This window comes from Eumetopias jubatus, unplaced genomic scaffold (assembly GCF_037043125.1).
Source record: "Eumetopias jubatus isolate StellerSeaLion01/CBP00866 unplaced genomic scaffold, mEumJub1_p1.0 scaffold_2, whole genome shotgun sequence".
In the NCBI taxonomy this organism is placed as follows: Eukaryota; Metazoa; Chordata; class Mammalia; order Carnivora; family Otariidae; genus Eumetopias; species Eumetopias jubatus.
This window is the reverse complement of record NW_028274808.1, coordinates 99,561,335-99,588,780: the sequence shown is the minus strand read 5'-3', so window position 1 is coordinate 99,588,780 and position 27,446 is coordinate 99,561,335. Positions and strand designations below refer to the sequence as shown.

Genomic DNA, 27,446 nt, shown 5'->3' with positions numbered 1-27,446 from the left:
GTGATATCTCTTCATGCCTTGGTACAGAGGTTATATGTGAAGGCTTGACCATCACCTCACTTTTTCAAAAAACCAGTATTTTGAGCAGTCTAGACTTGTGATGAGAGCTATGTTGCCTACTTATCATTAATGAGGCATATGTAAATCAAAGAAAATATTCAAAATTTTAGGCAGATAATCATCTTTCTCACATAAAACTATTTTGGCATGTCTTCATAGGTATATAACTGTCCTTGCATTACTTAAATATTGTTATCAGGTATTGCCTAGTGGCAAATTAACCCTGCGTGTCAAAATTAGAGCAGAGAAATAACCACGTGAGCCCAGGGGGAGAGTGAAATTGCATTTTCAACATAATTAGCTCTCTAATTATAAGGCCCAGCTTAGTCAATGTATCTGACATATAATTAATTCTGATTTATTTAAACACTGCTTCAAATACATTATTCTTTATTTCCTAAAAGCCGAATTAGAAGGAAAAATTTAATTTTAAAAGCAGCAGTGTTTATAAACATCTTATTATAATTTTTTAAAGGTCAATGCAATAATTACAAAGTTAGCAGCGATTGCCCAAATGCAATTTTAAGAAGAAAACATCATGCTATATAAAGGGGTTTAAATTACAAGAAATAAAAATATCTGCTTGTGTCAAATCGACTCATAATAAAAACATTCCAAATATCTTCACATCAGCAAATTCTGGTCATAATTTCATATTTATTATGGTAAAAATCATATAACGTAAAATTTCCCATCTTAACCATTTCTAATACCACAGCTCAGTAGTGTTAAGTATGTTCACATTGTTGCGCACCCAATCTCCAGAACTTGTTCGTCTTGCAAAATCAAAGCTCTATACACATTGGACAATTCCCAGTTTGCCTAGTCTCTGCTCCCCACCAAGCTTCCTGCAACCACCATTCTGCTTTCTGTTTATAAATCTGACTCCTCTAGATACCTTGTATAAGTGGAATCACACAGTAATCATCTTTTTTGACGGGCTTATTTTACTTAGCATGATGTCCATGAGGTAAATAATGTAGCATATGTAAGAATTTCCTTCCCTTCTAAACGAAATAATATACTACATTTTGTTTATCCAGTCATCTGCTGATGGACACCTGGGTTGTTTCCACCTATTGGCTATTGTGACTAGTGCCTGCTATGAACATGGGTGTGCGGATATCTCTTCAAGACTCTGCTTTTGATTCTTTGGGGTATATATATATATATATATATATATATACACATCATATATATATATATACATCCAGAATACACACACACACACACACACACACACACATATCTAGAAGTGGAGTTTTTGGATCATATGGTAATCCTATTTTTAATTATTTCAGGAACCACCATACTGTTTTCTGTTGTAACTGTGCATTTTACATTCCCACTGACACAGAGGTTCCAATCTCCCTGCATCCTGGATAACACTTGGTTTCTGTTTTTTCAATAGGAGCCATCCTAATGGGTGTGAAGTGATACATCATTATGGTCTTGATTTGCATTTCCTTCATGGTTGTGATGTTGAGCATCATTTCACATGCCTGTTGACAATTTGTATATCATCTTTGGAGAAATGTCTGCTCAAGTCCCTTGCCTAGAGATAAATTTTTTATCAGCCTCATATATTCACTACCTTTTCTAAACAAAAAACAGAAGCTTTGTTTTGTTTTGCTTTGTTTTAATCAGGGTTAATAAGGTTCAATATTAGAAGAGAGGAAATTTGTGAAATTATTCTCAGGCAATTTTGTTTTGCTTTGTCTTTTAGTTTGTCTTCAGACTTCACCAGTTCATAAGAGCAAAGAAAAAGAATCATGCATTGGTTGATCAGTTGAAGTTGCTGAAAACAAATTGTGACCTAGGTTTCATTTGATGCAGAAATTCTAACCCCCTTCAGCCAGGGATGGTTTACACAGGCAGATGAGCGGGGGCAGTAATGTCTCGAGTACTAATGTCTCGAGGACCCCGACAGAGGGCCCCACTAGCCCTGAGGTTGTGGTCCTTTGAAGACCGGTAATGGGTTCAGGGGAGTCCAGAGTCACTCAGTTTCAAAGCCAGAATCGCTCACTGGCCTTAACTGCATTTCTAAAGAGCAATCTTTGCTGCTCTTGACCTCCCCGCCTGGTAATTTTTGAGGCTTTTGTTATAGTCACTTGAACAGGATAGTGCCTGATTCTTCTCCGTTGGAAATATTACCCTCAGCCCTCTTCCAGCATTCTAATTTCTGCTCTTGCTTCCTTGTCCTCAATGCCTCTCGCCAAGGATCCTCAGCTTGAGCACAACTGATCATTTCTCTTCTCGTTCTCGGGTGCAGTACCTACATCCAGCTTCCTTTGATGCACAAAATTAGTCCCTTTATCTGGGAATCTCACCCCTTTTATTTTCAAAGCTACTATTTTCTGCACTTAACCTTGATTTTTTAATAACTGCTCACATTGATAGTACCCTACCTTCCTTGTCAAAGTTGATTTATCCAAGGGTGGGCCAATCTCTGCCTTCCCTGGGAAGAGAAGAAATCCCTCTCTAGTGGCAGCTTTATGTGATTTGAAGACTGCCAGCCTTTGAGAAAAGCTAATCTACAAGCAGAAGAGAGACAGTCAGGAGGATGTCAAGTGCCTAGTTTGGGTCATCTCTTAGGTTGAGCAACCTCTTGCCATTCTATGGCGAGACAAGCCAGCTTTTCAATAAAGTCCCCTCTTTGCCAGAAATAGTTGGAATGGATTTCTATGACTTGTAACCAAAAGATTCAAAATGAATATATTTATCACCTATGGCCACTGAATCACCTTCTCTTTATGAGATCCTACATCTGGACTGGTCAGGCCTTAGCTTTCCTTTGCCTGGCTAGCATGACCTTTCCACAAGACTTTACTGAAACTCTATGAAGCAAATATACCTCTGCTGTCCTGTGAAAATTTCTCCTAGGACATAGATTTTCAAAGATACTTCAAGATTTAATAAGTTTTCCTTTCAGAAGACATTTATAACTAAAATTGTCCCCCTAGTGTCCAGGTTAGAAGACCTTACACCCATCTGTACTTGCATGTTCTGATGAAGGGCCTATGAACATCACCCTTGTCCTCCTCTCTACCAAACAGCGAGTTCATTTAGGTTTGGTAGGAGTAGGCCTGTTTCATCTTTTTCCAGGCTCCACAATATTGATTTGAATTTGGACTCTGATCAGAGAGGACTTATACTCAAATAAGCTCAGGGCATTAAAGGTAAACATACAAGAGCATTCTTAATGTAGTGCTTTCAGGGCTGTAGGATAGGAGTGGGTTAGAGGCACAGGAGCCATTTGGGTTCATTATTAATTTTCCAATGAATGTATATCTGTGAGTGGTGGGGCAGAGTGCAGCACTGTTCTGTAAAGAAGTCACATCTGAAAGTAAATCTAGGGTGTGAAGTTTGTCATGAGTTGACAAAGAGGGACTTTTAGCAGTTCATTTCGCAGAGCTCCAGTCACATTGCCTAGCCCATGCTTGATTCTGATGTAAGGAGATAGTTCAAATATTCCATGAGAAATACAACTCTATACATGTTCAGAAAATCCTTTGTGTTCTTTGCTCCCATTAAGGGTAATCCAAAACAGACCAAAAAAAAAAAAAAAAAAAAAAACCCAGCAACACCTCTACTCATAAACTAATCATTACTTTACACCTCAGTGTGTTCATGCCTGCTTCAGGCAAATTTCCATGAGAATTCTAAATGTTTTGATTGCTCAATAAACCACTGACATAATGTAAGGGGCCTGAGCAGCCATAGCAGGCCTCCCCAGGTATGAATTCCCAAAACCTACTTATTTACCAGCAGCTGCAATCGTCTGATCTCCAAAGTTACATTTGCTTGGAGCCCAGGCTTTGTTTAGATCAACTGAAGTGCCCTGAGCAAAATGCACGTCTCTTCCTTTAAAGCACTTTTCCCTGAGTTGCAGGTAAGGTATTTATTATGAAGAAATTTACCAATATGAAAAAGCTTATTTGGGAGATTAAAAACAAGGCTATGTGGTTCTAGAAATTTAAATTTCCTCCCACCTTTTAGTTTACAAATGGGAAATGTCATAGGAACCTTCTTTGTGGGGGGATATGTTTTGAATCCTATGTCAATTGCTAACTGAAATGTACTATTTGATAGTAAAAGAGATACATGCACTTTTAAAGATTTTATTTATTTATTTGGGAAAGAGAGCACTCATGCGAGAGAGAGCACAAGCGGGAGTGGGGGGTGGAGGGGTCAGACAGAGAAGCAGAGCAGGGAGCCCCACGTGGGGCTCGATCCCAGGACCCTGGGATCATGACCTGAGCCGAAGGCAGACACTTAACCGACTGAGTCAACCTGGCACCCTGATACATGCATGTTTTGGAAAACAGAATATGTTTAAAGATCCTGGTAGTTCCTATTTTGACTGAGCTTCTTCAGGCAACACATGCCTTTTCCAGTCTTATCAAAATTAGGGAGGGTTTTGAAACTCTTTGGTTCCTGGTATAGTGTGAAGTGTGGGTATGGAACTGAAGTTTGAAATGGAAGAAAAGGGAGAAGTGACAGATTAACAATAGGGATCTAAATGATCATAGAGTTTTCCAAAAGGTCAATAAATGGCAAAATTGTGGGACAGAAAATACCAGGCAACATTGCCACAGTCCAGCATTATAGGGAAGCTAACCTGAACAAAATGCGAACAGATTGCCAACTACAATCATTAAATTAAATTTCTCTTGCAATATTTGAATATGGTTTTCAAATTTTCTCTCTTATCATAGCCTGCTTGTTTTCTTCTTTGTAAATGTTTGAGATTTCATGTGACTTTGTTATTGGGGCTATACTGGAATTTATGACAACTCAAATTTAATTCTGAAGATTTTATTTTTATTGAAAGTTAGGAATAATTTTAAATTGAGTCTCCAGTATTAAAAATTGCCAGTATTCTAAATCTAGAACTAATATCTCTTACCAAATAGTTTCATGTAATCCTATGAAGAGCTGGAAGAACAGGAGTTATTATTTCTAATTCATAATTGATAGAACAGTGTCTTAAGAAGCAATATGGAAAAAAGAACAGCAAAGCAGAGATGACTTTTCAGGTTTCCTGGAAACTCACTGTTCTTTCCAGTATAACACAAGCCATTAAAAAAAAAAAAAAAATCTCCCAATAGTATACTACCAGGGGAATAGTCTCTATAGAAACCTATGAAGTTTGGTTGTTTTCTTTTTTTAAGTATTCTACATATATTAGCATTGACAGTTTTGCCAGGAATAAAGCTTACACGTAGGTGCAAGGGATTTTCCAATTTAGCATTTGAATCCTTACTGAATGGAATTTATGTCTCATGCCAACAGAAAGCACAATCCCATTAATCCCCAAGTTTTACTAGAAGGCAACTAATAGTAACTTATTTATCCTTGCTAGTGGATGGATCTCTATGAAAAGGTAGGAAAACATTTTTTTTGTTATTGTAGTTTTAACGAATGAGAGCTCCTTCGGGTATGAATTGGTTTTGTAGCAGGTGTTTTATTTTGTTTTGCGTAGGTGAGGCCTTTAAGTTTGTATCAAGGCCCTGCTTCAAAATCAGCTTATAGATAATAGCTTATCACATTATCATCTTAGTTCTTTCCTATATTCAAAGATAACCAAATGCTTATGGCAACTGTTCCTCTCTTTGCACGTTCAAACTCATGCTAACAAACCAGATTCTCACTTTCTGAAACTTACTGGGAATCCTCCTGGATGACCTGCTGACTACCGAAGTCTCTGCAAACAAGTTTCAGAACACAAGAAGAAAATCATATGATCTTCTGGCCCTTCTTTCTCTTCCACTGGTGTATCTTCACATATGGTCGTCTTTTCCCATCTCTTACTTAAGAGATAATAGAGATAATAATTAAGACATCATTTCTTTTCAAATCTTCCCTACAGGCAGACCTCTTCCACCAAAATCATGTAACTGTTTATTTTTTTTTTAATTTTCTAAGGATTGTTACCCTTAACTTAAAATCTCCCTATTACAAAGATCATTCATTAATACTAAACATTGTTTTGAATGTAAGTTATGCCCTTTTTTCTTCTTCTATGTGTAAGATACAGCAAAATATTTAACATTTTCCTGTTAACTATACTGGAATTAAAATTAAAAACTCATGGAACACTACATCAAAAACTAATGATGTGATGTATGGTGATTAACATAACATAATAAAATAAAAAAAAGAGAACACTTTCCTTCTAGATTTTGTGAATTTGGAAGTAATATTGAGTCACCCTTCAATAGTCACCTTTTGTTTTCCACATTTTCCAGTCTCAGTTTGCATGACTTGTCCATAGACCTTAAATTGTAATCTGTTTCTTCAGCTTTTTCTTCTACCTAATATTGAGTAACGGCAAATACAGAATCTTGGCACTGTTTTTTTTTTTTTTTTTTTTGACAATGAACAAGTTACTTAATTCCCCTAACATGATTTTATCAATTCGTAAAATATGAGTAGTAGAACTTCATAAAATTTTAAAAGGATTAAATGCAAAGTAATTGTATAGGATACATTGAGCACAGTGCCTAAAAGCACTTGGTAAATAGTACACTCTCCATAGCTCCCAAGCTTTGGAGAGGAGCATGGGGAGGGTCTATAACTTATAAGATATTTCTCTGTAGAAAAAGGAAGGAAGGAAGGAAGAAAGGGAGGGAGGGAGGAAGGGAGGGAGGGAGAGAAGGAGGGAAAACCACTAAATTAGCCTTTACCAAAATTCACAGATTCCTGAAGAAGGATTTTCTCCCCACTCTGGTCACTTCACAAATGCTGCCTGTCCTTTAACTCTCCACCATGATGGTGTTAGTGGGAACTGACTCTGTTTTTGGTTGTGCCTACTGGTCACATCCTAAGTAGGCTATTTCTTTGCAAATGTAACTCCGATTGCTTTACACCCATGTGTTCTGCCTACTGCTCTCATTTCCCCAACTCCTGAGCCGATGTTTCTATTCTTCAAATTGAGGGCACTGAGGATGGAAACCCGCAGGGAAGCAGAATGAACTTAATCCCATTGTTAGTTTCTATTCTAAACTGCTCAGCAAGCAAAGAGCAACTCCTTACAGAATGTGTTGCTCCTGACAGTGAAAGGGTAATGAACTGTGAAACCAGATGGCTCAGTCCCCTCAAGCCATTACAGGGTTAACTTCCCACTAACTCAGGAGCAGCAAGGGTGCCGCCTCCCACGAATCACCTCCTCACATCCCCAGTATAACTGTGTCTTAAAAGAAGTCTCCTTTTATTGGGAAAAAGAAATGTTAAAATGTGTTAAGATGAACAAGCCAGAGCACAAGTTGTCAAGTTGTCTGTTGGAGAAACTGATAGTGACTGTTTACATTTCCTCCCAGTAATTTGAAAAAGTTGATATTTTAATGTGGAAAGGTAGATGGAAGTTCTTACTGCGGATTGAAAAAGTACAAAGGCAGCAGTGTGCTTCGTGAGAAGCTCCATACCAATGTTTCTCTTTTTCTTATGATCTTTCTGTCTATAATTTGACGTCAAGGATTCACCTTCGCTACAGGCAAATGGCTGGCCCCTGTAAAGGCTAATGGCAACTGCATATGCACATCAATGGAAGGCTCTTCCCATAAAAAAAAAATTAAAGCTTTTACTATAAATAAAAGAAAATTGAAGTCACAGCCTGGTCCTTTTCCCTTTCTATCCATTCTATTTTTCAAATAATTATTTAAGGACTACCACAGGGGCCACATGTGATATCAGTGGTCAGTGTAGTTCTAAAGACATCTTTTTTCTCAAAACTTGGTGAAAAGTGCCTCCATCCAATAAAGGGAAGATGAGAAGAAGAGGAAGCCAGTGTTGTTCATTTGGTCCACATTGCAATTTTTATTGTCCTTTGGCTCTTTTTCATTACGTAGTAAGTAAATTGCTTTCCATAGATATCGTAGCAGCATATACTGCCTTCTGCAGTGAAGGAGCACTCCTGCTTTCTTGTGGATTTTCGAAAAGGGAAGGTTTTAAACGATCGAATTTTGGGATTTTTGTCATTCTGACAGACCCCAAAAATGTCATTGTCGTGTATTTCTTCCACTGTGTGTTGCACTTGGTTATTGTGTGTATGTGAAAACTGCTGAAAATACATATTAAGTGTGTGCTTCCCTGCTTTATTGAAATCTTTAATTGCTTATGGTGGTTTTTCAGTTGATTCACTTGGACTTTTCCAAGTATATGATGACAGTGTCTACACATAGTGATAATGTCCCCAGCTTCATTACAAACTCAACCCTTCTTTCTTCTTTTTCTAATTGTATTGGCTACTAACTTAGAACAATATTAAGTAAGAATGATGATAGTGAATTTTCTTGATTTATTCTTGACTTTAGTGGGCTGTATCTCCTATTTCTTTATTAAGCATAAAAACGACTTTTATGCTGAGAAATATATTTTATCCTATTTCTATAGTGTTTTTATCAAGAGGTCTTGTTGTAGCTCATCAAGTGTCTTTTCAGAATCCATGAAGGATATATACATTTCTCTTTAGATATATAATTAAAAGAACTACTATATAAATAGCTTTCCCAATATTGAACCATGCTTGAATTCCTGGAATGACCCCATTGGTTATGATAAAATATTTTTTAATGTAATGTTGGTTTCTGGTTGCCAATATTTACTTAAGTTTTTTTGAATCAAAAGTCGTAAGTAAGATCAGTCTATGGGTCCAGTATTTTCTTTTTCATTAAGTTGGTACCCATTTATTCAGGGAGTCCTCGTTTTCCACTGTAGTATGAAAACATAAAAATGACCCGCACACTGAAACCATGCAAAGACAACTTAATAACCTTTGCAATCTGGGTGCACATTTCTCAGCAGCATCCAGAGCTGTGTTAATGGTTTCACCAGATAACATTAATCAATTTGTGCCAACTCCTAAGACAATGAAATCCACCTTTATTGGCAGTGGAATAAACTTCAGTCTTCTCATAATGGCTATATATGGTTCCAACCCTAGTGGCTTCCTGTCTTTTGCACATTTTAAGATATTAAAACAACTTTGGTTTGTTTTTTATATTTATCAAACTTTGTTAACACAGTTTGTACTACAACTTCATGGAGGCCTGGATCTCACCCTGTCTTTGCACTGCTACTTTTAAATCTTCTCACATCCAGTTCTACTCTAGCATCATCAATTTTCATGTCCTTGCTATACTTAAATCTTTGTTGGCTAATTTCCTCTTTCAATGATCCATTATTAAAAAATGATACAGGGGTTTGTCATAGGGAGACAAAGAAACAACACAATTTCATGTTTTGCTGTCTGTGCATAAAGTGAGAGTGACAGACACTCACTGACCCATCACCAACAGACTTTGAAAGAGGTAATATGATGCACACTGGTCATAATGCATATCTGTTATGTACATAGAGATTTGTGGACTGAAAGCTAGCAGTGAAGTGTTTACTTTATGCAATGACTCATGGTTAATACATCATAGTTACTGAAATTTGAACCTTGTTGTTGAGGGACTAGTGTTATTTAACTAAACTGTAATAACAAGTTCATGCATTATGAAGACTGAATACAAAGCATTTGAAAGTGTTTTTTTCTTCCCTACAATGTTTTAGAACAGTTTTAAAGTTATGTAAATTTTCAGCTCTAAGTCAGATAGAATTCTTCTGTGAAGTGATCTATTCTTGCTTCTTTTTTTACTCCTCCCCTAAGATTGCTATATTTCTTCTATGGAAATAAGATATTTAGATTTTTAAAAATCTTGTCTGGGGTCAGTAGTGATAAATTAGATTTTCTAAGAAAATTATCCATTTCTTCCAGGTTTTCAAATTCATCTGAGTAACATTAAATAGATCTCCATATATGCATCAAATATAGGTTAGTTACTTCATGTTGGTCTTTTACCTTAAGAAAGTGTATGTTGGCTGCATTCTTTTGTTATCTGAGTTCTGTCGCCATTGGGCCATCTTGCTGTCCCCTCCCCCTGAAACAATATTTGCTGCTCTTCATCCCAAGCTTAAGAGATGCTCTTACTACTCACAGCAGACCCTACCCCTTTTTTTTTTTTTAAGATCTTATTATGAGAGAGACAGAATGAGAGATAGAGAGCACGAGAGGGAAGAGGGTCAGAGGGAGAAGCAGACTCCCTGCTGAACAGGGAGCCCAATGTGGGACTCGATCCCGGGACTCCAGGATCATGACCTGAGCCAAAGGCAGTTGCTTAACCAACTGAGGCACCCAGGCGCCCCAGACCCTACCCTTTTATTTGAATCTGTGAATTATGTCTGTCTTCTGATTTCGCTGAAAATGAGCATACAGGTTTTGTTAATGTTCGTATTGTTACTTCTGTATAAAATCCAGAAAGACAAAAGGGAAATTGCTGCCTTGCATTTCATGTTTCACTAGAAGTAATCACAGGCTTTTCAACACAAAGTTAAACAGAGTTTATTATTTAATATATACATTTAGCTCAATAAAGTTGGACTTTTAAAACTAAATTATCTGTGAATTCTTTTGTCACCGTAGCTGCCAGGGTCTTGGTTTGTGGGAAAAGTGTGATTATAAAAGGAGAGCATGAGGGAGTTTTGGGGGATGATGGAACAGTTCTGTTTCCTGATTATAGCAGTGGCTATATAAATCCATGTGTGTGATAAAATGTTTTAGAACTATTAAAAAATGAAAGAAAACCATGGGGAATACAAATAAGGGTTTTTTTCTATGTTTTTATTTATTTTAGAGAGACAGAGCATGCACACAAGTGCACAATCAGGGAAGGGGCAGAGGGGCAGGGAGAGAAAGAATCTGAAGCAGACTCTTCACTGATCACAGAGCCTGATGTGGGGCTCAATCTCACCACCACGAGATTATGACCTGAGCTGAAACCAGGAGTCAGAGGCTTAACTGACTGAGCCACGCAGGCGCCCCACAAATAAGGTTTATGAGTGTTTTTTTTAACAGTGTTTTTCTATGTCAATCTCCTGGTTTTAGTAAGTGTACTATGCTTATATAATACTATCACTGAAAGAATCCAGGTGAAGAATACACAAGAACCCTAGATCAATTTTGCAAGTAAAATAAAAAATTTGTTTACCTTTGAGTAAATTTTTGCTCTAATTCTTAGATCAATTTCTCTTTTTTTAAGATTTATTTATTTATTTATTTGAGAGAGAGAGCACAAGTTGGGGGTGGGGTGAGGAAGGGGCAAAGGGAGAAGCAGACTCCTCACTGAGCAGGGAGCCCCATGTGGGGTTCAATCCCAGGATTCCTGGGATCATGACCTGAGCCAAAGGCAGAAGCTTAACTGACTGAGCCACCCAGGTGCCCCCAATTTCTTATAGAAATTTAGACCTTGTAGATATTTAGATATGCTTAGAGATAGTAGGAACCCCAATAATACTGTTTAGCCTATGCTCATTCATGGTTCATATGTGTTTCATTATGTCATGGTGGTATTTTCATACAGCATGGTTATCTTCACTTGAAAACTTAGATAAAAAATTTCTCAAAACTGGGATATATGCTACTGTTTCCTGTAGTGATCTATGATTAGAAAACAGGGGCATCTCTGTTCAGTAGTGGGATAGGTTAAAGAAGGAAATATGATCCACTCTTCTTTGAAATAATCAAACTTCTCTATGGATTCCCTTATGGGGAAGGAAGAATGTCAAAATAATCGATACAAAAAGTGGAATGTAAAATCTTAGAGGCTGACATGGGAAACCTGGGAATGGGAAATCACTCAGCTTGGATTAAGAAGATCTGTCACATGACTGAGATTAAGTTTTCCGAGTCATTCCGTTAAAGGAGGAAGTTGAACTAGATGACCCAGGGCAGTGCTTCACAAAAATGGGGGGTTTTCAGAAAATACTGAGAAGCTGCTAAAATGGCCAGCTGAGTTTGGAAATCCACTGATCCAAGATAAATTTTACATCAAAAATTACTGTTTTAAGTAGGACTATACCAACATCCATAGCAGAAATAAGTGATATTTCTATCTAACAACCAATTGATTAAAAAAGTGAGAGTTCTTAAGCCAACCCATATATGCATTTTTCAGACCTTAGGGAAATAGTCTTATTTATAATTGCTTTTGATCCAAGGGAAATTCTAGATCACCTTCAATCTTTATTCTTAATCATTCCCTTATGAGTATATTTGACTGAAATATATCTTAAATAGCAGCTTTAGTACCACGAAGTCAAAATTTTCTTTGAGATATTCTGAAGTACTTCATTATCATGAAGGAATTCATTATTAGAGGTCTGAATAGGGTCACTACAAAAAAAAAGGGGGGGAATAAATACTTCAGATAAAGCCTCTATTTGACTTCATAAGTGATAAAACAATTCTTTAATGTTTTATTTTATATTCTTTCTAGCTTTCCATTACTTAATTTTTAAAAATGACCGACCAGTTTTTCTTTCCCTTAAAACACATTTTTTAAAATTTTTACCACCTCCAAGGGGTAATTACTTGAAGTTCTTACTCTTGTTTCAATCTATATTAGCATATACTTCAGTTAAAAAGAAAAGAAAGTTTGTTTTTTTTTTAATGCTAGTTTAAGACTGTTTTTTTTTCCTGTAACACTAACTTTTGCCCTGAAGCCACTGATATGTTTTCAAAGCAGAGCTACTGTGAATATTCCTGCGAGGCCCATTACAGCAGAAAAAATGCAGGTAAGATAACTAGGGACATGGCCCACTCTTGCCCCGCCTCTTCCATTAAGGTTAAGATGTCACTCTTGGCTCAAGTCCCACACTGGCATGGCCATCACCACCCTGTGAGAAGGCCTGGAACCTACAAGGACTGTGTTTGGCTTCTTTTCTTCTAGGAAGTACCTGTGAGTCTGGACAGAGAAGATGCCTGTATCATACAGAGTAAGGTTTGATGGGGAAAATATTTCAAAGCATGAAGGCCACAGTCTTCTTCTCCCTTAGGGAACCATGAAAGGCCCCGACACTACTGTGGGAATACCAAACAACAGCTTATTGAGTGAAGCGTAAGCACTCTGTAGTTAAGGCAGTGGCATAAAGCTGATCTCTTGATTGAATCCCAAACAACTCTGCCTGATCTCCACGTGTTCCTGCATCTTCCTCACAAATACATTTATATAATTCTCCAAGTTCCACCGAGCAGATGGAGGCACAAACTCACAAAGATCCATCCCGTTCTTGGTGTCGTAAGTCTGCCTGACACATCGCAGCAACACACGACCATTGGGGTTTGAGGACATCTCCCAACACCAGCACCAGCACCACTGCCTTGTTCCCTCTGAACCCACAAAACCCAAATCTCTCAGCTATATGTCCCTAATCTTATTTTATAATCTAGTTTCTTTGACCTAGTGTTTTGGACATTTTTTTTTTCTTTTTCTTTGATTTGAGTCAGACTTTCATCTATCAATGTCTCTCTGTCCCTCCTCAGCTCTTCCTCTAATCTTGTTAGTAGACAATTCCCCATGAATCCCTCATATTTCTGGCCATCTTGTGACATCATTTGTCTGGAATATCTTTTCAAGGATGTCTGTGTAGCAAATAACCTTGGAAATACAGTGTTTCCTTTCAGTGTGGAGGGCAGATTTCCCTGCTGTCCAAGATAAAAACGATGGTTCTCTCTGGGGCAAAGTTTGGGCAAGTCGGCTAGCAGCCCTTTTACAAGATCGAGAATCCTAGGCTTGTAGCTCCTTAGTTGTGCATGTGGCATCCTTCTGGGCCTGCTCCTGCATCATTCCCATACAGCATGGGGATAAGGAGAACCAGTACAAACATGAAGCCCATGACGCCTGTTGTGCTATGAGTAAGAAAGTTCTTTGTCTCTGACCTCAAGTCTTCTGTCTTCTGCTGGTATAGCTATGAAACTGTGGCACGCTGACCTGTGAGCTTCTAAGTGGGGTAAAATGTGATGTCACAATTCTTGATATGCCTCAGTTGACATAAGCACTATGGCTGGCATTTTCGAGCTGGGGTTTCCTAGCATTTATTTTCCTTTCCTAATTATACCCCAATTCCCTCTTGAGAACTCTGTTTTCCCTACTGGTTATGATCTCAGGAAAGTGATTTGATGTTCTGTCCTCTCCCAGCTAAGAGATGGGAGCATGACCCAAGCTAACCTCACTGAAACTTACACACAACGAAACACAATTGGTATTCATTTATCCCAGCTCCCTAAACAAATACTTCCTACTGTTTCTGAACATCCGTTTTTTAGAGTCTATAGACAACTTGAACTCTGCCTGTGTTCAGGCCAGTTTCTTCACATTTCCCATGACTTCTGTGAGTTTCTAATATTCCCCAAATACATTTCCTTTGGCTTGAGCTGGTTTTTGTCTCCTTCAGCCAAAGACTTCTAAATACTCAGCCTCGGTCTAGCACCCTGCAGGTCTTAATGTGTTTCATATGTGTTGTGGATTGTGTTTTCACAGAACATGGTTAACCTTCACTACAGTTTGGGGATTAGAAATAAGACAATATTAGACACATAAATTAAAAAAAAAAACCTCTAAATTTCTAGATTATGTAGATCTTTTCTCTGGCTACAAAGCTATTTCAAAGCATTCATTCACTAATTTAACTAATATTTACTGAGCACCTCTTTATACCAAGAACTGCTAGGAATATGGCAGTGAATAAAAGAGAATATGTCGCTTTTCTCATAGAGTTTATAATCTTATTCTAATCATATCCTATTTTTACTCTTTCTTTAAAAAGAGACTGTTAAAATGTAAATGCTTTGTGGGCATAAACCTTGTTTTTCTTGTTTGTCACCTTTATTGGTGACTGCTTATTAAGTATTCAATAAATATTTACTGACTAAATAAATAAATGTCACTTCCAATAGGAAGTTGCTGGCACTGAAATGACTGCATTATTGGTCACAAACAATTGCCCGGAATGGAGATGAAAAGCATTAGAACCCAAAGGGATGAGGTGATAAAGTTCTCTTTGTATTTAAGTCTTAAGTTAGTATCAATATGACAAATTTTCAATGTCGAATGGACACTAAAAGTCATTCTTTATTAAATAAGAATTTAAATAGAAAGGAAATATGATTACTATTAAAGAGAACAAGTAATAAATGTGAGAAATGCAAATAATAAAATAAATGTGAATAAAATTTAATGAAAGCTTTTTTTGCACAAGTCAAATGAAATAGAATTTAGAACTTTAAAGTAAGGCAAAACCATAGTCTTCATTAATTAGTTTATACAATCTCCTCTTATTTCTCTTTTAGAGCCTCTCTTTTTGTTTTAAGATCACATTTTCTTTTGTTTTCCATCCTGGTACACATTTTTTAAAATTTTATTTCACCAGTTTTATTTCATTTTTAATGGCTATTCCCCACCCCCTGCCATGTCCAATGGTTTTCATTGCAGGTTCTCTTAAGATCTACATTGAATGAGTTATTACCAGGTTTCAAATCAAATGCCTACTATTATCATTACCAGACGAACTTACAGTGGCCTCCTAGGGAAAGGGTCAGGGAACGATGTGTCTGTGATATGGAGCAGGGCTGACAGCCTACACTTGCCCTTGTTGCATCCCTGAAAACCACCAGCTTTCCCTGCTTGCTGCATAACTAAAGGACAAATGGATAAGTTTTCTCAATTTTGAGAGTTACTAAGTTTTTCTTAAAAGAATAAACTGAATTCCACTTAATTGTCTCCAGTTACAAAGAGGTCAGGTCAGGTTTTCAGCTAAAAAGCTATCGGTCAGCTGCGTATGTTAATAAATGATAAGTAATTGGCTTGTTTTTCTGCTATATTCGATACAAACTAAGTGAATAAAACAGATGGGAAAGCAGTGATAAGAAAATACAGACTATTTCTTACCAAGTTTGATCACTCTTGGAGCTCGGGTAAGCTCAATATGTTTTAACAAGTGGACCAAAAATAACAGAATTTAAATATTTCTCCCACAGCTGTTTCTGAGTGAAGAGAAAGTGCCACGAAAAGAAGAGTAACTGAACACTTAACTATGTATGAGACAATCCAAAAGATACAAAGATGGGTAAGACTCAATTCCTGCCGGAAGGAAGATTACAGGGGGAAAAAAGAAGACACTATATGTTTAGCATAATGCAGAAGAAGAACCATAAAAGGCAAGTATAAAATACAACGGTAACTACAAAGCACTTCTCTCTGGCTGGGAGATGGGGACAAAGATCAATGTGAGCAGAGAGATATAGCTCAGAAGGAGCATGGAGTGTTCTAGCAAGAGCAAATATGGCTGTGGGGGTTGGGGAGCCGAGGGTTTGGTGCGTGGCCAGTGGGGGTAGAGCGGGAGAGGACAGGGAAGCAGCAGCAGTGGGAAGGAGGGGTGAAAGATAGTCTGAAAGGGCTTTTCGGGACAGGCATGAACCGTGCGGTTCTGTAGGACACGCTAGGAGACAGCGAAGATTTCCGGGAAGGTGTAAGCCAGAATCAGAGTGATGCTCTAGAAAGATAACTGGTGGCTACCTGAAGGACAGACTGCAGAGGAGACAGACTCAAGGCTGGCTGGAGTCTGTGACGAGAAGAGAGCCATGCTTTCAGAGACGCATCTGCTGTCAGTTTGTAGGGCTGGAGAAGGCCCAGCACAGAGGGGAGGAGTCCTGGTGAAGAGGGTGTTGGACGAGGCCAGGTGAGGCCCACCCAAAAATGGCGGCAACAGGCAGGGAGGAGGGAATGGGAAACGTGGGAGGGTGAGAGCCCGTGGGTGAGGGCTACTTCCTCCTGAGCAGCGAAGAGAGGCAAGGCGACTCTGCGATGTATTTTTCACCCATGTTTTAACAGGCGCTCTTTAAAAGACTGTGGAGCAGGGCACTCTATCATCAAAAAGATTTTTTAAAAAAACACTGGTATATACAAAGTTAAATGAACTTACCTTTTCCTAAAGGACCTCTCAGAGATTTTAATATGATGATGAGCATTATGAGTGGCCAAGAGAGAAGAATACATGCAGCATTTAGAAAACCTGGTATAACATAAAAATCCATTTCAGACCTAGCAACACATGTTGGAAACAAAGAGCAGTAATGTTACTTCGGAGTTTTAAACCTACATGCCTGGGAGAGCGATATGTAAAGTAGGAGCCGTCTTAGTGATTCAGTGAGGATGGATATTTGGTTTTCTAATTAAACTATTATTTAAAATTGTAGTCACACTATATTTTAACTTAAAATATATAACAGTGCATCATCCCTTGGTTAATTTCTTGAGGAAGGACCAAAGCCTGTTCTACCAAGAAGGGGTCCCTGAAGGGATTTCCCGGTCCTCTTCTGAGCATAAGCCACACCCATAGAGCATCACCTACAGTAGCCCATTTCAGTGTCTTTATAAAGTAGAGTGGAAAACTATTCACAAAAGTTGAGGATTGGTGTTTATTGAGAAAACTGATGGCTTTAGGTTTGGATATACTGAACTTACAGTGCTTTTAAAACATACATGCAGGTGTTTAGCAGGTATTTGGAAATGCATAACTTGCCTTTATGAGAATTAATCAAAATTATAGCATTTCTTTTTTTGCATGTATACAGTGTTTATGTTTGTTATGTCTTTACCTATTAAAAACTACTAATGGAGTTATTAAATCACCACCAAATCTCATAAAATCACATGGTTTCTTTTACTCTCTACCTTCACAATAATCGTTAGTTTCAGATACAGGAGGTTTATCCTTAGATATATGGTTATGGCCTACATCTTGGTCAGGGTGATGGCTAAGGAGGTATGTTCAATTTGTAAAAAATTATAGGGCAGTGCCTTAAGATTTGTGTATTTTCCTGTATATATTTTAGTTCAGCATAACTTTACAAACAAAATGGGAGTAACACTCACTAAAGCTGTACATCAATTCTTTTGGGACCTCTTGTTACCTCACTTTTTAACATGTAGACCAAAAATATGTAAAAGTTGAAAGTAAAACCTTCTTCTAAACATTAGAAATATATTCTTCTACGAATATGTTCCTTGTAATTTAAATTTTGTCAGTGTGGGTAATGACTGTGTACATTTAAGAGTAGTAATCTAAATGTGCAGTAAATTTCGAATGACTCCATTTTAATACTGGATAATTTTAATTTTACTGTACTAACAAGCCAGCAGAAGCCCTTTCTTGAAAGTAGGATTAGTGCATGTATTTGCTTAATGAAAGAAAATTTCCCCCAAATCCAGGAATCTAAGCCTTCAGAGTATGTATCACTACTATTAGTTGGAATCCTTCCAACTACTCGGGCAAAGGAGTGACAATCTTAGTCATTGCCAAGTTCTCACAGTGTATTTCTCTGGATCACCAACTAGAAAACTCCATATAAGTTTTAGTCAACCAGTCTGTTTCAGAATTCTTCTAAGTACACCAGCCCTTTGTGTTTAAACACTGTTATTAAAAAGTTCGAGTCAAATTTTTATTAATCCAACATACTTATAAATGATATATGGTTAATTACTGCAGAACTCTAATTATCATAAAATCACCTAACACAGAATACCTTGCTGGCCTTTTTAGAAACCGCTCCCTGGAGTAGTTAATATATTGTATATAAACACACACACGCACATACATATATACGATGTTGTGTTCTGGTGGGAGAAGCAGATCATGAAGTGACTCAACTTTACCAAGTGAAGAATACACAGAAATGAATGATCATACTTGCAATAAACTCCAAAATATCAAATGTGAGATGGCCGTAATATTCTGATGACCAAGGGGCATGCATGCACACAACTGACTGGCTTACTGCAATTTCTGAATCATGAAGCCTGACATGGTGAGATACAGTAGTTATATAGTTATCAATCAAGGAAGAAAGAAAAAGTACACTAAGTCCTTACAGAAGCTTCTGGAAGACAAAGTCTAGATCTTTTTATTTTTCTACCTTCTTTTGTAAAGTTTTTATATCTCATTTTTTTGGTAAAATGTTTCCAAATTCATTTTCTCAGTATTTATTTAAAATAAGTTAACAACTTAAAACTAACAGTTGTTTTCACTGTAAACATGTCATGCATGTTCTGCTGGGACAAGGGTAAAATTAAAACAAGATATCCTCTGTAGAGCAAATATATTTATTATGCACTTTCATATACATAGGGATTTTTGCTTAATATAATACAAGGAATAAAATAAACTTTTACAATGTGAAATTCAATGTACATTTTAGGCTATTTACATACCCCAAACCAAGGAAAAAATAAAAAGAAAGCATTTGTCTGTAACTACATTTGCTGAGAAGTGTAAATGGAGAACATTAAGCAAAACAAACATTTGCATAGCCAAACAATATTGAGAAAATTATTTACTCCTGTTTTAAAGTAGTGAATTATTTTTGGTAAGGATTCCAGTAGAGGTGGGGGGATAAGGAAGAGAGACAAAAGATACTGGCTGCACTTTGCAGTACACAGGAGTTCCAGTCAATTTTCCTTCGAAAACCTTTCCTACGTACAATCAGATTTTAATTATTCATTACTGTATTTTCTATCACTTCCCTTATTACCAACTCATGACTTTTAGGGAATGGGCGCAGATGGAATGTTAAAAAAGTTATAAGCACATGGCGTCATAGGTGTGTAGTGACATCAGGTGATTTACGAAATTTAAACATTTTGATTTTTAAAATAGCTATTTAGGCATTTTTAATTGAGAGGACTATTTTTTAGTCTTTTTCATGAAGCAAAAGCCATTTTTAGTCATGCTATTAAATCCCCCACAAAAACAAATAGGCAAAGCAGGGCATCTTCAGCACCCTTATCATCCTTATCCTAACTAAAAGCCAGTTCTGTCCTATTCCAAAATACAATTAATACAGAAACACCCAGAGGTATACTTACTTTTGAAAATCATTTTTCCCACAGATTCTCTTCCTACCAACTGTTTCAAGTGTACATAATAGGGATATGAAAACATTCAGCTCTTTGAAAAACATAAATCCCTTATGTAATGAATCATATCTTTGCCCTTTGGCCACAAGGTGCATTTTTGTAAAAAACAATAAAATTAAATAAATACAATTCCAATAATTCAAGGTTAATAGAAAAACTGGCAGCTTTCAGGGTTCTCTTCTAAAGAAAAATACACCTAATAAGAAATTAGAGCTTCATCTTCTACAGTAATGTAAATGTACTGTATTTGAGATATGAGTAAGATTGGTTCTAATAATAGTATGTATTCATATTTATCAATAGAATCATTAACACTTTTAAGGCTACTTTGCAAGAGTCCTATTAAGTGTATTTAATAAATGTCCCATAGGGACAAAAATTCAATACTTGAAACATTCACATTCGAGTTATCAATATTGCCATGTCACCTTAATATCGATTGAACTTCTCTCCTATTCCTGACTATGACTTACCGATGACACAAACAAAATGTGTTTCGCTGACTTTAAAAAATAAAACAAAAGCCTTACACGAAGATTCAAGTGAAACTTATCACAACCAATTACATGTTTCTATTTCTGTGAACAATGCATCACGTGTGTCCTTCATATATGAAGATGACATTACCGACCTCTGTTACTCAAGATTTTTCTCCAGTAGTAGTGTTTTTGTGCTGAATCTCCAAATTCTCTTTCCTCATTCCTCTTTCTTATCAACAGCACATGGGAAAAAACAGAATTTCTGGGCTTTCTAAAATTCACGGGGCTTATTCAAAGATCAAACCCACAACCATGGCTTCTCAACAATCAATTCTAACCTCTCCAGACATACACACAACCCATCTAAGCCAGTCTCACTGGTTTAGAGCCCATCTGGAAGGCCAAGGCTGTGGGTCCCCTGCTCATTTGAGCCAGTCACCTGTTTTCCCTGGTCACAGACTTCATCTTTAACCCTGCCATCTGGTCATCCTGTGAGCAACTGGTCAAAGAAGAAAACAGGAAAGAGTATGTGGACAGAAAAGTGCAAATCCATCACTATTGTTTACCAAATATCAATAAAAAAATACACATGTGCTAAGACTGACAGGTTAGTGGTGTCATCTGTGAAGGACCGCACGTATTACATCCAACTACCACTACAACTGATTCAACTGATTTTGAGTCAGGGGCTATCTTGGTCATGCAGTGATTTACAAGATCGAAACAACTGAGAGAGAAGCCAGCATGAAAATTTACGCTGGGAAACGATATTTTATTTAACTGGACAGAAGAGATAAGTGTAGTCAATGAATTGTTCAGGGATCAAAAATCTACCCTCAGACAGGTGCATGTCCTACGTACACATGCCCTGAGGCATGGCTTTGTCCCTGAGATTTTTCATGCCTCAGGAATGATAGTCTGTCTTCTTGGAGGTGGAGTGACAAGTGAGTGGAAGGTGAAACTGCATCCCAGTGAATGAAACAGAACTTTGTTCTGTCTATAGTCTGCTTTTTCCTCTCTTTCTCTTTCTTTCTTTTTCTTTTTGTCATCTGTAGCCAGAGATTAGGAGGATTCTACTGGGAAATCCAAATTTAAACTAATACTTAGAGCAGCTCCCTAAAACACTAGAATTATTTTTTAAAAATCTGTCAACAAACCATTTTTCACCTCAATGTGGCATTATTAAATAGAAACACATTTTCAACCAATGCTGAAGGTGTACTGAACATAAAATAGTTGCATGATTTATTTTATTGAGCAACATTTTTAAAGATACAAGAAACAAGCCATACACTACAACAATGCAAATGTGACTGAAACAATATGCTTTAAGTTTCGTTTGCCACAAAAAAAGAAAAAATAAAATAAATACAAAGAACACTGCCTTTTCGTATATATTTGAATCATGGCACATGCACATTTATCAAATCTTAACTTAAAATTTTTTCATCTTTTATCAGGGAACTGCAGTATATATCTGCATTTAAAAACAAAAGTGCTTATTCTTGTGTAGTGAATACAAAGCACACAAAATGAAATTTTTTAAGCACAGAGGGTTACATTGAGAAGGCAGCCTTACTATTTAGGCACATTACAGTAATTAAGGTAACTGTACTGCAGATATCACATTCTTCTTTTTTTTTTCAGCAAATCAACAGGCATTTTATGTTTTCATCCAGTAGCTGAAGAACCACTCCAATCACAATGTCTTCTGTTTCACAGAATAGGAAACTAATGCAAAAGTTAAAAAAAAAATTAATTTCTACATTATACTTATTATATAACTACACATAGTTTTAACACCCTATATAATTATGTGTGTGTGTGTATATATATATATATATATATATATATATATATACTTACTATGTAAAGCATAAAGTGGACACATCTATTAGAGATTCATTAGTCAACTTAAAAATCACTTTTAAGGAATCCACAAGATGATTACCCTAATTCATGTGTTTTACTGTTTAATATATATTTATACTTTGCCTTTACAAAAGATGTCACGAGAGTCAGAGGGTTGTAGCATCACTAAATATTTTTAAAATAAATCACACTGCAGAACGAACTACTTTACACAAATTATTTTTAAATGGTATCTTACCAGTCCTCCATCGATTCATATTGAAGGGTGTTTACTATTAGAAAGCACAGGAAGTTTATAATTTATAATAATGCTTCACCTAAAATACCCCTAAAATATAGCTCCAAAGACAAAAAAAGCGAAAGGAGGAAATTTCAATTTACTAGAGTACAATTTTGTTAGAGGCTGAAAAATAGTTAAGCAAAGTGGGGTAAATATACTTGTAGTATAAATTAGCAAAGATTCCTAACGAAACCTTTGGATTTACCTAATGAGAGAAATGTGCTTCTAAAAAAGTATCTATTATAAAATTATGTATATATTTTCTCATTGACTTCCCCTATGTAATTAATGAAGCATCCATTGTGGTGGAAAGAAAAGTTTCTATTTAATAAATATGATTTATTTTGAGGTTTAAACATATAATTCTTATGTCTAAATATACTAGGCTCTAAATACCCTCTTGCCAATACATCCAACTTACCATCTTTCCTCACCTATTCTTGGTGTGTGCAAATTTTACTTGGGAGATTTTTAAGAGATCTGTCATAATAAAAATTACCTTTTGCTGATTAAATTTTTGACTTCTTCCAGGGTGAAAAAGGAAGGAAATTAACATTGACTACCTATCTACTAAGCACTACATACACTATTTTATTCAAACCAAAATGTGAATATTACAGAAATGGTCCTCTCCCCTCCACTACCATCAAAGAACTTTTAAGAGGGGAAATGACTGAATAGGAAGCCATTCTTAATCTGAGATCCATTAAGCAGTATTATTCATTCATTCATTTATTCATTCACTCATTCGTTCCTCCATTCACTTACTCAATACCTTTTCACTGAGAGACGACCATAGGTCCAAACAGTATTCCAAGTACATGGAATATGTCAGAAAACAAAACATAAAAATCCCTACTTTCAGAGTTTACATTTTAGTTGGGAAGAGACAAATAATAAACATAATAAAAAATAAAATACATAAAGTATGCTAAATAATAAGTTCTTTGGATAACAAAAAGCAGGAAAGGAAAAAAGAGAGTGCTGGTGGCGGGACAATTCAAATTCACAAGGAAGCTAAGGGAAGGTGTAGTTGAAAGAGAGGATGGCATCTGACTAAAGATTAGGCGAGGGAATTGGCCATGTGACCGTTAGGGAAAAGAGCATCCTTAGTAGAGAGAACCCTACTTTTGACATTTTATTCTCTATGTTGATGAAATGTTACCTTTTATAATGGTGTTTCCTTTTTATAGTTGAAGCTAGGGTCAGAACCCTCAATCTGAAGCTTCAGGGCTTGTTTAAGGCTTAATTCCGTCTCGGAGGAAGGATATCCTTCTAACACTTCCTGATGCCCCCTGTCTTGGATTGTCCGTGGGACCGAAACCCTACCAAGAAAAACCTGGTTGCTCTGAAGATGGTAATTTGGATTGGTCATTATCCCATTTCTCTTCTTCTGCTCCCCACTTTGCTGATGAATGAGAAATTGCTGTTGAGATCGACCAATTTCTTGCTGAGTTGAAGGTACCATAATTTTGCACTGAGATTCTGCCGATATTTGTTTAGGTGGCACACTAGTCCCGGATTTGGCCGTCAGCCCTCTTTTATCAAACTGAGTCATTTCATATTCTAAAACCTTTGGCTGTGAAGAATTATTTTGTTTAGCTTTTTTCCCAGCTGCCCCAGATTTGCTGGAATTTTCTGATTTCCCCCCTTTATTTGTTTTAGTCGACTTCAAGCTGGGTTTCACCTGACTCCACTCAAATTCACTACTTGGTGAATTATGGCTCTGTCCCAAGGATTGCGTCGTGGAAGATGGGGACACAATTGACTGTCGACTTCTACTGCGTGGCAACGAATGCTGCTGAATTTGTTCTGTAAATGACAGGTTATGAAAGCTATCAATTGGCACTGTTTGAGCCGTTGCTGTGGATGAAGTAGTTCTCAAAGATGAATTTTTCGAGCTTTTCAGGGAATTATTTGACAACGACGACTTCTGACGATCAACCGTAGAATCTGGAGATTCTGAAGGAGAACTGAATGCATGAGCTGGCCCATTAGGTAAACCACGCAATGAAGGCTGCATGTCCCCTCCACCAGTACTGCCAGAACTATTTGATTTGATTGTTAATGATTGCATTTTTGAAGACACCGACTGCAGAGGTTTTTGCTCCATTGTATGAACAGGAGATGGGGAACAGCCGTTCAAACTAGATGCACCATATTTTTCTAATAATTTAATTATTTGAGAATGTCCGTTTTTGGCTGCAACACGCATTGCAGTGCGTCCAAATTGATCAGCATGGTTTGGATCAGCACCGTGCTCTAATAGGACCTGCACAACATCAATGTGCCCTTCCTGAGCTGCAATACAGAGTGCAGTTGCACCCTGATTACATGTATGGTCAACTATGGCACCATGCTCGATCAGAAGCTGAACCACTTTTACGTGGCCCTGCCAAGCTGCAGACTGCAAAGCAGATCGCTTTTCGTTGTCGGCAGCATTGATGTCAGCATGGTAGGTTATCAAAACCTGCACCATTTCCAAATGGCCTTGCCAGCAGGAAACGTGAAGTGCTGTCCTTCCTTCGGCATCACTTGCTTCTACATTTGCACCATTTTCTAGAAAATACTCAGCCATCGTAAGTTGGTTTTCTAAGGCCAAAATATACAGCGTAGGCCTCCCATCAGCATCTTTGTAGTTAACGTCAGCTCCATGGCTAAAGAGTAATTCAACAATGTCCCTATGCCCTTCTAATGCAGCAACCCGCAGTGCATTTCTCCCATCATAACCTCTTTGATCAATGTTGGATTTATTTTCCAATAATATTTGGACACAATCATAATGACCCTCTTGCGAAGCCAATATGAAAGGTATTCGTCCATCGTTATCGATCTCATTTGTTCTAGCACCTTGTTCAATAAGTGCTTCACATATTAATCTGTGACCTTCAAAAGCTGCCATATGCAAAGGTGTCCACCCGGCATCATCTCTGTGATTTTCATCTAACCCTCTATCCAGGAGGGTACGTACTACCTCAACATTTCCTTGGGCTGAAGCTATGCTGAGGACTGTCCTACCTTCACTATCGATGCTATCCACAGCTGCACCCCAAAACAAAAGCGTGTTTACAACTGAGGCATGGCCCATAGAAGCTGCTGCTAAGAGGGGTGTCCGACCATTGTTATCTGTGTGGTCTACATCTGCTCCCCCTTCTAAAAGCAAGTCAACCACATCGACATGTCCTTCGTAGGCAGCTACCAGCAGTGGAGTCATTCCATCTTTATCACAATGATCTACTTCAGCACCTCGATCAATTAAAAGACTAACAACTGATGCATGTCCTTTACTTGCAGGCACACAAAGTGCAGCTACAGAGAGTGCAGTCCTGCCATCAACATCCTCATGATTCACTTCTGCTCCATGGTCCAGGAGGTGTTCCACAATTTCTCTGTGGCCCATGTATGCTGCTGCTATCAGCGCAGTTCTGCCTTCATTATCAGCTTTGTTGACTTCAGCACCGTGTTGTAGCAAATTCAGTACAATATCTTCATGTCCTCCCCAAGCTGCTGCTCTCAAAGCTGTTCGGCTATCAGCATCTGCACAATCCACTTTTACACCTGCATAAAGTAGTGCAGAAACTACCTCGGTATGGCCACCCCAAGCAGCAGATCTTAATGCTGTCCAACCATCTTGATCAGTATGATTAATATTTGCACCACACCCAATCAAACAATTAACCACCTTGGTATGTCCTTGTCTAGCAGCTAGGGTAAGTGGTGTATGTCCATGCGCATCTTCGATCTCTAAATCTGCTCCCCTGGAGACAAGTAAATTCACTACATCAAGATTGCCACTGTATGCCGCATTAGCTAATAATGTTCTCCCATTTGAATCACACTGATTTACCGAAGCTCCATTATCTAACAATGTCCGAATGGAATCCTCTCTTTCCAAGGCTTGTCGGACTATGCACGATGTGCGATCATCTTCACTGTTGACGTGAGCACCAGCTTTAACCAACAGCTGTAGCACTTCTTGTTCCTTGGGTATTAAAGTTGACAGGGAATCTCTGACAGGTGTACCATTCCATATCATCCAGAGAGCTAACTCAGCTGTCTCTAACTGTAAGTTTGAATTAATTAAATGCAATGCAAATTCTTGTGCTTCCAACGGTGTTAAATTCTTGGCTTGACAGGTATAACTCATAGCCAACATTCTGTGTCCTTCCGCTGCATTACATAAATACTTCTGAGTGCAATGTTTCACATCCAGAAGCCACTCCGCAAAACTATAGTGGAATAGTATTTTAGTATTTCCTAGTCCATCAACAAGAAGTTTGGAGAGGACATCTAGCTTACGTTGAAAGTCTTCCAAGGTTAATGACATATTTTTGGTCCATACCGCATGATATAATTCCGTTATGGTCAAAGGCCGGCAGGCTGCAAGAATCACATTCAAAATGGGCTGAACTTTTGCAAACTGTTTCCTTACAAAAAGTCTCTGACACAGCCAGAGATAGAGACCATTTAGAGTTCCCGGGATGTCACGAATCTCTCTTAACATAATAAAATTTTCTACAACTCCATCTAGAACTCGTTCTAGATAAAGAAAGCATCCACTGCTTTTAATGTGCAGTTGATTTAACATCTCTGCAGTTTCTTTTGTGAGGTGTTGTCGCAAAGCTTCTTCTTGATCTAAACGATGAAGGATATACTGCTGAACATCCTTAACAATATATGCCTTCCGAAGGTCATCTAAGCTTATTTTTCGGAAACCTAAACAGACAAAAAAAAGTAGATGCCATCAGCTGAACATGATTACAGAAGCTGCCATATATTTGAAAAAGATGTCCTCAATATATAATAAACTAATAAGCAAAGAAATCAATAACAAATCAATACTAATAAACTAACACCTATGAATATATATACATATTTTTAAGATTTATGCGCAGGTGGGGGGAGGGGCACAGGGAAAGAATCTTCAAGCAGACTTCCTGCTGAGCACAGAGCCCACCA

General features: G+C 37.5%; 1 protein-coding gene across 1 annotated transcript in view; it reads right to left on the bottom strand.

Moving 5' to 3' along the window:
• Nucleotides 1-19,073: 19,073 nt before the first annotated feature.
• The window catches only part of ANKRD50 (ankyrin repeat domain 50), a 33,382-nt gene continuing 25,009 nt past the window's right edge, over nucleotides 19,074-27,446 (bottom strand). The window contains exons 4-5 of the mRNA XM_028102317.2: nucleotides 23,653-27,203; nucleotides 19,074-22,066 (exon numbers count right to left, since the gene is read on the bottom strand). Coding sequence (XP_027958118.1) covers nucleotides 23,656-27,203 — 3,548 coding nt within the window. The 3' untranslated portion in view covers nucleotides 19,074-22,066; nucleotides 23,653-23,655. The remainder of the gene's footprint in view (nucleotides 22,067-23,652; nucleotides 27,204-27,446) is intronic.